The sequence below is a fragment of the Lygodium microphyllum genome, chromosome 2 (genome assembly GCF_053477565.2).
Source record: "Lygodium microphyllum isolate KBCC chromosome 2, Lygodium_microphyllum_v1.1.10, whole genome shotgun sequence".
Taxonomy (NCBI): Eukaryota; Viridiplantae; Streptophyta; class Polypodiopsida; order Schizaeales; family Lygodiaceae; genus Lygodium; species Lygodium microphyllum.
In genome coordinates, this window is record NC_141136.1 from 13,108,384 (window position 1) to 13,120,729 (window position 12,346).

At 43.0% G+C, this 12,346-nt stretch overlaps 1 protein-coding gene across 2 annotated transcripts in view; it reads right to left on the reverse strand.

Moving 5' to 3' along the window:
• Positions 1-12,346, reverse strand: part of LOC148039493 (Translin family protein) — a 100,497-nt gene that overhangs the window by 70,670 nt on the left and 17,481 nt on the right. For both annotated transcript variants that reach the window (XM_087691210.1, XM_087691199.1), the window contains exon 2: positions 3,833-3,912. In XM_087691210.1, the coding sequence (XP_087547336.1) occupies positions 3,833-3,912 (80 nt within the window). The remainder of the gene's footprint in view (positions 1-3,832; positions 3,913-12,346) is intronic.

Sequence of the window (12,346 nt, forward strand, 5' to 3'; positions counted from 1 at the left end):
TGCAAGGACGGGATAATATGCATCTTATTCCCGATAGATGTGGTGGTGCCCATACATGCGAGGTACTTTATATACCAGCTTTGGGATATCATCTTCTCTCGGTGCACAAGATTTGTGCCCTTGGCCTTTTGGTCAAATCCGATGTGGATTCTTTTCGGATTCTTGATCAACTTTCAAGACAGCTTGTTTCTTCAAATTATAAGAAGAATAGCGTCTACAAGTTGTGGTCTTCTTCTGCCTTGACTTCTCTTCTTCTTACCTCTCAAACTCAGTCCGAGCTTTGGCATGCTCGGTTTGGCCACCTCAATTATGATTACCTTCGAAAGGCATCTAAGGGCCACTTTGTTCAAGGTTTGTCGAATATTGTGGTAGCAAGGCTTTGAAGGCATTCTTCAGCACCCTTGTAGCTTGTTTCTACCGATCTTTGTGGACCGATAAGGACAGAGTCCCTTAGAGGAAGCTTGTATTTCATGCTAATTATAGATTATTAAAATAAGATGGCATGGGCCTATTTCTTGAAGCTGAAATCAAAGGCTTTCTCTAACCTTAAGGATTGGTTCCTCTTTGAGGAGAACTAGAAGCTAAAGACCTTACGATCGAATAAGGGAGAAGAATTTGTTTCTAATGAGTTTGCTCATTTTTATGCAGATCGTGGTATACACCAAGAGTTCGCCCATATAAACACCCCTCGAGAGAATGGCATCTTAGAGCGGAAGAATCGTTGTGTGATCGAGATAGCCCATGCCATGCTAGAGCATCGTCAGACACCTCAGTGTCTATGGGTTGAGATTGTGGCTACTGCAGTTCACATCCTTAATCGTTCATCTACTTCCATTGTTGTTGGTATGACTCCATATGAGGCGTACTTTGGGTCCAAGTCAGATGTTTCTTATTTCAGAGTTTTTGGGTGTGATGCCTATGTTCACATCCCAAAGACACACAACATGACAAATTTGAAGCGGTTTCCAAAAGACAGGTGTTTGTGGACTATAGCTCGCAATCTCAAGGCTACCGATTGCATGATCTTGTTAAGCGAGATGTCTACACGAGCTGTGACGTTCGATTCGTGGAGGTTCCAACACTAGAGAGGGGTAAGAACCACCCTGTTCTTGGGGATCCCGGTGATCGCTGAGCCTCGGTGACTATTTCTCTAGAGCCTGTGCCTCTTGAGAACTCTTCTTTGAATGAGAAGTTTAGTTCCCAAACACCGGATTCACTATTGCTCCTCCGTCGTCGATGGATCTTCTAGAAACTTCAGTAGATGAAGAGCGATGAAGTAAGATCCCGACCTCCTCCTCGTTGGGCCCGTGACATGCCCCGAGATTCACGAATCGAGGGGATCCCTAAGGAGAACTGCAAGATGGACCGCGAAGGTCACACTGGCACCAGGCACATTCTACGGAGCTTGTTTGCTCTAACTATTGTTTGATGTCCCGTGTTATGCAAGATAGAGAGCCTATCTCCGTGAAGGAGGCTTCATAATCTAATCATTGGCAGAAAGGGATGGAAGCCAAGTTGGAGGCTATTGAGAGGAATGGCACTTAGTACCTTGTGTCTCGTCCCTCTCATAAGAAGGTAATTGGTGTCAAATGGGTCTTCAAGACCATGATACTTTTGCCCCGTGTTATGCAAGATGTAGTTGCTCCAAGTTCCTAAAACCCAACAACAATGAGGGAATTGTGAAGTTAAGATCATGAGGCCATAGATCTAGTGTGAAATGTCCATATCTACCTTCTCCATGTCCATGTGTAATCATGCCTATTAAAGAAACTAGTAGTTGAGTAGATCTTTCACTCTTTTTTTATAAAAGCCTTAACCTAGAGATAGCTGTCTTTTGCTAGTCCATTTTATCATGTATGATGCACAATTTTTTATGTGGATCTAATGCTGAGGCCAAGCACCAACTATAGTATATGTTCCGACAACTTTGTTGCTGTAGCATGTGACATTGACACTTCTCTAGAAGCACATTTTGCTCTTGAAGACACTTTGTTGTTGCAAGTTGCTCTTTGATCTCTGATCAAATACTACATTTGGAGAACTCACTTGCCTTTGCTAAGGTTACATGCTTGAACTCTGTGTTCAAAATACGATTGAAGGTGGACAATGACATTTTCTTACATCCAATAAATATGTTGTTACATGGATATGTAAATATATCAATCCTACAACAAAATGTATCCAAATTTTATACAAAACTGTTGAGTCTTCATGTTATATGATCGAAATCATGATTCATTACACATGTCACGAGTGAAGACTCAATGGTTAAAATAGTTTAATGCAGTCAAGACACAATTTTCAAAACTTTAAACAATAAAATAAATTACAATTTATGACTTATGAATCATCTAAAGACTGATAGCGAGAACAGTGGAACCAAGATGCATAATAAGTAAAATCAAGATACATGTAACTATGCAATATGAATAATCTGTCCAAAATCCAATCGTCATCAAGTACGAATAACTATTGAGTAATAACTATCAACATCAATGAACAATCGTGATATCATCATGTCCATGTGACATATGTAATACCACTGGTGACTGGTAACTAGCAACTGCAATGCTAAACTAACTCCCTAACTCTTGAGGTATCATGAGTCTAGTCTCTAGAGTCCACAAGTCATGACTCGTCCAGATTCAAAGAATCCATACACTATCTCCTCATCTGACTCTGAGAACCCTTGTATCCCTTGATTGAATTGACGTGCCTCCAAGATAGATTTGGCGCCATGATAAGGTAATGCCAAATAGAAATTCACAAAGAAGTTAAGAAATAAAAGAAGATTGAAGAAAAAGGACGAGGACGAGGACGAGGGAAAAAAATAAAGAAAAAGGAGGGTGGAAGAAGAAGAAGAACTTAGAAAAAAAGAAGAAATGAGAAGAACCTACAAGGAGGAAAGAATAAAAAGAAAGAAAGAAGGAAGGAGGTGGTGGTGGTGGTGGTGGTGGTGGTGGTGGTGGTGGTGGTGGTGGTGGTGGTGGTGGTGGTGGTGGAGGAGGAGGAGGAGTTGAGAGTTGCAGAAGGTAATATCCTTGAGTAAGAGGAGGAGACGGTTGCGTAGAAGACCAGGGTGAAACTGAAAACCGGTCCACCCATCCAGCGTAGGGCACCAAAACGGCATTTCTCCATTCCTGTTTCAGTCCAAGATGGCTATTTCCGTTTCGTGATACTATGGTCCACGAGCACTCTTCCTAACCCATAATCCTCCTCTATCATAGGTAAACTATATAGAATTTTCTTCAAAAATCAAAGGTAGTGCACTGTCTACTCATCGTTCTCACATTGAAGTCTCCTCTATTAAACTATATAGAATCTTCTTCGAAAATCAAAGCTAGTGCACTGTCTGCTCATCGTCCTCACATTGAAGTCTCCCACCAAAATAGCTTCTCCAAATCAAGAGAGAAGGCTTTTGAGAGATATTGAATGGGTAAGAGTCCTTTTTTACTAAAGATTCAAGCATACAAAGCATTACACTACACATGGTTAAAAGACCTCTGTAACACAATATAGACTAGCAAGTACACAACTTGTAAAGGACAAGATAGTTTGTATATATAGAAGAAAACACAAACAAAATCTATTTTTAAGTATCTCCTATGATCTTACTAGAGCAAACAACATAGCCCAAATGGATGACATTTTTACTTCCACCATTGCACACCATTTATGAGCTTGCAAACATGAAAATAATCCATTTGTCTTGTGCACATGAATCAAATATGTCAGCATTTCATGCATGACAGCAAGAAAGAATGGGAAACTTGAAACGGCCACATCCAGCAATCTCTAGTTTGAATGGATTATGATGAGGAAAAAAGCTTACAACTGCACTCAAAGTGTCAGCATAGCGCTCAAATGGATCACGAAAAGCACTATCAGTAAATACTGTCCTGTTTTTCTTTGCTGCAATTGGAAGGTGAATATGTTAGCATGATAGTTAAAGTCTCCCTAATATTGTCACTATTAACAGTTAACAAAATATGCCCTTCAAATTAATGTACAATCAAGATTACACACATCCATCACCATACTAGTATTACTCTCTCACAAAACATGCAATAAAAGGGGATCAATTTCACAGCACTTTGATTTCAATAAGGCTTACAACAAATATTGAGAGGAGTTGAGCAGATAACTATTTTGGCTTGCTACACCATTTGAGTTTTGCTATGTTGCATTTTTGACTCTACTCAGTGGCTAGTGAAACTTGGGGAGTGTACTAACCAACTTGAGAGCAAGTGTGAAATAAAAGCTCTGAGGCTTTTGGACAAACAACTAAGGTCATATGCTACCATTGAGTGGTCATTATTTTGAAAAAAACAAAGTGGATGATAAGAAGCCAAGTATAAAGCAACACATCAAAGCCTGCAGTCATAGTAAAGAACAAACTTTGCCGCCCTCATATGCCAATAAACGATGTTAACAGAGAAACTACATGATATTGATTCGATGTGCATAAAAAGAGCTGCAAAGCTCCACCAAAGTCCAGGATATCAACTCTTGTTCCCTCCCCGCAAAAATAAACAGGCAGCAAACCTTCCAAATGTACCCGGCCTACAAGACCATGAATGACCTCCCACACTTCAAAGTGTGAACCTATTGGTTCCATCACTTGCATACAAGAATGAAGTAAAGACACCCTCAGTATAGTGGTAATCATCAAGAATCAAGGATCGTGCCTCAAGAGGTCTGGAGGAAAGTCCTCAAACTAGTCTTCTAGGGCATACATGAAGAGGTGATAGTGACACTCTAGGGCGAATAGATGGGTCAAATATATGTGGGTGTGTGCAATGGAAGAGGAACACGATGAAAAGAAAGATCAAAGCTGAAATGCAAAAGGACAAAACGAACATTGATCTGAAAACACTGATATAAGGCTGCACACACTCAACCCTTGCATGCTATGGAGGTGCATCAATGATGGTGCTGGGACTGATGGTAGAAAATTTGGCCAAGGAATATGTGCGAGAATGATGATGGTTGGAACAATGATCTGATCTACATGTGACAGGCACAGACTGGACAGTGAGCAGTTCTAGGGCTAGCTAAAACAATCCAATGGGACTGGACAGGCCTCAAACTGGTCACAACCAATGTATATAATTGGGAATGGATAAGCCATGTCCTTGATTCAATTCTAAGAAGCTGGAAGGCACCATAAAGTAATCCTATCAAGGAACATAAGGATCAAAAGAGCATGAGATGGGCACGAGATGGCATACTAGCGGCAAGGAAGGGTGTCGAGAAAAACGACGTACCAGAGAGACACTAGGGTTTGCGGGGTAGAACACAGAGTGTGTATGGCAAACACTAAGAAAGAAAAGAAACTCAAAAGAACACAATGATGATGCACTGAATCATGCTATAATGAGAAAAGCTGATAGAGTGGAGCCGAAGCTCAGAAGAAAATTGCACTGTCCTGTCTGAATCAGGTGGCAACCTTGTAGGGAATCTGCACAATGAAGGGAGCAAAACGCAGTCCTCTGGCAGTAGGGATATCAAAGATGTATGCTGAAGGTGAAGGACAATTGTCCAGGGAGTGAAGCGCAGTCCTCTGATGCCGTCTGAGTGGAGGAGAGTGATCACCAACTATCGAGGGAGCAAAGCACAGTCCTCTGATGCCAAGAGGAGAGTCTCGGTTGCAAAACGCAGATGCCAGATGATGGAAGTGAGGGCCACGATGCCAAACGTAGACTCCAGCAGCTTAGATGATGACGTCAACTGTAGAGGAGGTCGCCAATCAGAGCAAAAGCCACCAAGATGATCAAACACACTGTGCAGAGCTTGGAAAAGATGACGCCAGCTGAGGATGACCAACGCCAGATGGCTGGAGGCCCAAAACGCAAGGTGTAGGGCCTGTTGGGGAAGACGCCAACTGTGGAGAAGTGACGCCTAACTGGGAGAAGGCCTCTAGAAGCTGAAATGCAAGCAAGGAGTGCCTAGATGATGAAGGAAAACTGAAGCTGATAGGGATGGTCGCCGGGGTGTGTGAGCTGTCGCCAAGGTGTATAGATGACGCCAGCAAATGGACTCCAAAATGCAAGCAGGGTGATGGAGATGGTGAGGAAGAAGCCACCAACCAAGAACCTCGATGTCCTCCTGCAAGGGGTGTGGGGGCAGTGGAGAGGTGTCCGATGAGAGGAGAGAGATGAAGAATAAACAGTGAGTGTGTATAGAATGTGTAAAGAGGTGACCTATGAATAGGCATGCACAATCTAGGGTGGCACCCCACTGATGTGGGCGCCCACTAATAAAGTGCCCAGAAATGAGGGCGCCAGCCCTTTTTGGGGCTGTCAGTGCAAAACCCTAACTGAAGGTGATGAACTCAAGAATATCTAGCAGTAAAGAACAATAGACTGAATGAACTGGAGAACTCGAAACTCAACCTTGGGAGAGAAGCCACTAGCTCCGTGCATCCATGCTGGAAGGAATACAAAGGCCTCATCACCTGAACCTCCGAGGTCCCGATCTAGGTGGTACCTGAAGATCCTAGGTATCAATAGAAGAGATGACTGCTCGAAGACAGCCACCCCAAGAAAGTAGCGGATGGGTGAGAAACGTCATGTGGAGTAGGTTCCCCCGCCGAGGCTGGAGGTAAAGGGGCCCCCATTGAAGTCGAAGAAATAGATGCCCCTCTGAGGGCAAAGAAATAACATCCCCCTCTGAATCCCCCCCGAAGTAGATAGGCAATCCAAAAACTCATGGATCACGGACTCCAAAATGCCTGATGACAAAGGAAGTGCCGCCGGTCGTGCCAATGAAGATATCTGGGGTGCCGAAAAGCTCCCAAAGGTAGCCTCTCGAACCTAAGTAGTCAAGGGTGGGAAAGGCTGGGGCTCAGAATGAGCAAGAGGTGGGCAACAATCGTTGTCTCTCACTAAAGCAGACTGGGTAGCCGAAAAAGACGGAGTCGAGCGACCACTATCTCTCGAAGGAGCGGACTGACGAGGAGACGGTATCAAGCAATCACTACCTCCGATGGAGCGGACTGCAAATCCGTAGGTCGTCAAAGCCACTATACCTGAAAATATGTGGGAGAAGGCTGTCATTAGTATTGCAACGATCTCCAGGAGGTCGTAGCACCAATCGATCCTCCAGGTCCTCGAAAGGACTTAGTGCACATCGGATGTGTCTTATTGCCTTGAGCATAGTACTCTGCTAGCCGATGCAAAACAATCTCTATGGCCCAAAAAGGAGAGGTGGCAAGTGTCAAGTGAAAGACGCATATACTCCGGAGAAGTGGGGAGCAAAGGTCGAAGGCGGCAAGTAGAGGTGGTGTGTCCAGTGATGCCACAATAGGAGTACCTAGTGGTATGTCCATCTACTTGTGGAGACGTCATAGCATCGGAGTGCCAACAGCGGAAGATAGGGAGGTAGTTTGAAAAAGATACCAAACCTGCAACCTATCTTTGCCTTCTCTAATGTCGAGAAAAACGACATATCAAAGAGACAGTAGGGTTTGCGGGGTGAAACACAGAGTGTGTACGGCAAACACTAAGAAAGAAAAGAAACTCAAAAGAACACAATGATGATGCACTGAATCATGCTATAATGAGAAAAGTTGATACAGTGGAGCCAAAGCTCAGAAGATAACTGCACTGTCCTGTCTGAATCAGGCGGCAACCTTGTAGGGAATCTGCACAATGAAGGGAGCAAAAAACAGTCCTTCGACAGTAGGGATATCAAAGATGTATGTTAAAGGTGAAGGACAGCTATCCAAGGAGCGAAGCGCAGTCCTCTGATGCCATCTAAGTGGAGGAGAGTGATCACCAGCTATCAAGGGATTAGAGTGCAGTCCTTGATGCCAAGAGGAGAGTCTCCGCTACAAAAAGCAGATGCCAAATGATGGAAGTGAGGGCCAGGATGCCAAACACAGACTCCAATAGCTCAGATGATGACACCAACTGTAGAGGAGGTCGCCAGTCAAAGCAAAAGCCACTAGGATGATCAAACGCATTATGCAAAGCCTGGAGAAGATGATGCTAGCTGAGGATGACTGATGCCAGATGGCTGGAGGCCCAAACCGCAAGGTGTAGAGCCTATTGGGGAAGACGCCAACTGACGCCTGAGTGGGAGAAGGCCTCCAGAAGGTGAAACACAAGCAAGGAGTGCCCAAATGATGAAGGAAAACTAACGCCAGCTAATAGCGATGGTTGTCAAGGTGTGAGCTGTCGCCAAGGTGTATGGATGACGCCAGCAGATGGACTCCAAAACGCAAGCAAGGTGATGGAGATGGTGAGGAAGAAGCCACCAACCACAAACCTCGATGTCCTCCTACAAGGGGTGTGGGGGCAGTGGAGAGGTATCTGATGACAAAAGAAGAGAGATGAAGAATGAACAGTGAGTATGTATAGAATGTGTAAAGAGGTAGCCTATAAATAGGCATGCATAGTCTAGATGTGGGCGCCCACTGATAAAGTGCCCAGAAATGAGAGCGCCAACCCTTTTTGGGACTGTCAGTGAAAAACCCTAACTGAACGTAATGAACTGAAGAAATGGTTTTTCAACAAAGGGTGCTGGGAGAGAAGAAAAAGAAACCATTGCATGAGATAAAAGCCATAAGATAGTGTGCCTCCCTAAAGAAGCTCCTCACAATCTTAAAAATTCTCCTTTGAATTTGATAGAAGGACCATGAAATCCACAAGCACATCACCAAATAGAGAGTCCGAGGAAAGCACCAAATGGGATGGTGGGGGATGGACAGAAACCTCTAGGATGGGTGGAAGCCTAATGGGTGTGGCATGGGGAGATGCCAAGAAAAATGTTACACAAAAGAAGGAAGAAGGAGTTTATAATGATCATGTTTCTGAAGACCTATGCCCAAAGCACGACTCTTGAGGTAGCCTTGAAAACAATCTTTCTTCTCATATAGGGTGGTAAATAACCTAATTAAGCACTAATTACAACAAGCATAAAACTCACATAAACTGAAAATGCAAATGTTACAACTTAATCTTGGACGATGGACGCCCTATTGGCCCCAAAATTGACGCCCCTTGCAATATTTCCTTAACGTATATTGCTAAAGATCAAAGTACACTGAGATGCAGCATGATCTCCTTCAATCTTCAATACATCTTGCTGTTCATAGCAACCAACAAGCTTTCAATCTAATTTTCCCTTTGATTTGTTTAGGATTGGCCTTCAATCTCCTCCTTGGATGATGGTTTCTACCCTAGACTTAATGTTGCCTCTGGCCTCTTGAAATTCTTTGAAATTTCCAAATTTCAGCTGCTGAATTTCAAGTACTAGGCCCCAATTTCTGAGCACTCTTCCTAGGGTGGCTGGTAAACCCTAATTTTTGCTGTCAATTAGGGTTCAGCAATAGAAATTTTTCAATTGCACCTCCTAGGACTGAATTTGGCTAGGATCTCTTGAGGAGAGCTTTGAATTGGCTAAGAGTACAAAGAGGAAGCTAGAGAGAGAAATTTTAGAGTTTGATCACCAAAATTGATTGAAATTTAATGTTGCCCTGCTGTTAATGGCTGATTGCCTACAGCCCACCATCAATAAGAGCCCCACATGTAGTCGCCTACCCCTATGGACAATGGACCCCAAAATTGCTATCACCTACATGTAAACAGCCTACAAGGGCTGTCACCTACCTCCAATGGCCTATTGATCAGCTCGAGGTAGCTCTTTAATAGCCTCCAATAGCTGGGCTGATCATTACCAATGGCCTGAAAATTGCAATAGCAGCTCTCTTTCGTTCTCTTCTAACCTTTGCCATGCTGAAAGGAGCCTCCACCAACCTCTAATAGCCTTTCCCTCACTTGCATGGGCAAGTTTTGCAAAGTGACAACCTTCTAAATGGAATTTTCAAAAATTTTCAGCACAATTAAATTAATTTACTTATTAATTATTGCTCAAAAAATGAACTGTACCAACAAACAACTAAAGTGGCTAGGCCAATTTGTCATCCACTGAACTAGCATTAATTGATTGATTAATACCTGATTCTTAGTGTCACCACTAATATTAATGGCTAATAAAATCTTCTAGGCCAAAATCTGACACCAAGTACCAAGTACCACTTGTCAAGGATAACTTATTACAACTCTTGCCTTTGACAAATTGATATCTCAAGGTCCTTGGCCCATCATTGTGAATTAACTATCTTGCACAACACATATGCATCTCACATTTGCACATTTGATTAATGACTTAATCAAATGCTAGGCAAAGCGTCAAAAATTCACATCCCCATGACAAGCATCTTCAACAAAGACGGCCTACTTTGTAAAGACAACCCATTTCCCCTAGATGGGTAAGGCCATGGAGTGGGAAGAGATAAAAGCCCTAATCCGAAAACAATAATGACTTTTGCTAAGGAAGACAAAGACTAGTCAAGGTTGGAAATAAAGGAATCAGTAAGATATTGCCCATGATGTACCACAATTTCAGCAAGAACAGATGCCTTTGGAACAACCAGAACCGACTGTACAACATGCTGAACCTGCAGAATAGCAAGCTGTTAATGCAGATTTACAAGCTGAACAGCCAGCAAATCTTGATCGTTGGGTCTGTAGATCGACCAGAATGCAAAGACAGCCAAATAGGTTTGTTCCTGGTGTCAATTATATAGCTGATTATGTCATGTTGACAGATTGCAATGAGTTGTCATGCTTCAAGGAAGCAATGGATAAAAAAGCCAACAAAAAATGGCATAAGGCTATGTTGACAAAGATGGAATCTCTCATGAAAAATGGCACTTGGGATTTGGTGCATTTGCCTAGAGGGCAAAAATTGCTACCATGCAAATGGGTTTACAAAATGAAAGTCACTTCTAGTTCTTTGCCAAGGTACAAAGCATGACTAGTTGCTAAAGGGTACAAGCAGGAACATGGAATCAATTTTGATGAAATTTTTTCTCCTGTAGTCAAAATGACTACTTTGCGAACCATTTTGGGCTTGGTTGCATCTAAAGATATGGAACTCATACAGATGGATGTAAAAGCAGTTTTCTTACATGGTGATCTACATGAAGAGATCTATATGCAACAGCCTGAGGGTTTTGTTGCAAAGGGGAAAGAGCGCATGGTATGTAAGCTTAACAAGAGTTTGTAAGGGCTGAAACAAGCACCGCGAGAACGGTATCATAAATTTAATACATTTATGCAATCTTTGGGATTCCATAGATCTCAAGTTGATCACTGCTCATACACCAAGAAGGCAGCAGATGGCAATCTTATTCTCTTGGTTTTGTATGTGGATGGCATGCTGATTGCAGGCAAGGATATTCATGCTTTGAACTCCTTGAAACAAAGCCTACACAATAGCTTAGATATGAAGGAACTTAGTGAGGTCAATCATATTCTTGGCATGCGTATACTCAAGGACAAATCGCAGGGTCTTCTCTATTTGTCACAGCAAGAGTATGTTACTATTGCAGCGTTTCAATATGGAGGGGGAGAAGCCATTGGTGTACCATTGCCTCCATATGTGAAACTTAGTGCAAATGACAGCCCTACATCTGATGATGGAAAGGCTGCAACCAGCCTTCCTTCTTGGAATGGGTGGTGATAACCTGATTTAAGAGTTAATTACAGCAATAAATAAATGCACATAAAATGAAATACACACTTTACCATAACATTCTTGGACACTAGACTCCCTGTTGGCCCCAAAACTGACGCCCCTTGCGGTATTTCTTTAGCTTTCATTCAATTGGAAGGAGTACAACTTGAGATTCTTCAATCTCCTCCTGCTAACCAATTGCTCTTGCTATCATAAATGACTAGCAAGCCTTTTGGGTCATTTGCCCCTTGATTCACCCAGGACTTCTTCTCCAATTTGACACTTGGCTGGCCAAATGCTGCTCTACCTCAAATCAATTTGGGATGGGCTGGCTCCTAAAATCCCTTGATAATCCTCAATTATCAGCTGCTGATTTCAGTCCCTTGAGCCTTTAATCTCTGGCACGGATCCCAAGGTGATTGCTAAACCCTAATTTCTGCTATAAATTAGGGTTCACTGCAGAAATTACAGATCAACCCACCAAAAATGGCTGAGATCTCCTCCGAATGGCTGAGAATTGCTGAGAATAGACTGAAGAAGATGAGAGAATGCTGTAGAGAGAGAAAATTCTGAGATTTGTCACGAAGAACTGATCAAAATCAGCAGCTGCCCTGCTGTACCAGCCCCAAACAGATGCACCAACAACAATAGGAGCATCACAGACTGTGATCTTCAGGAGAAAGTGCATCAGCAGCAATTGCCAGCTTCCCAAGGTCAAGAATATGCAATCTCCATCACCAAAATGGTCTCCAATGGCTGGGAATTGGCCCCAAAAGCTGATAGCAACAGTCCAACACCTCTTTCCAACAGCCCCAAAATG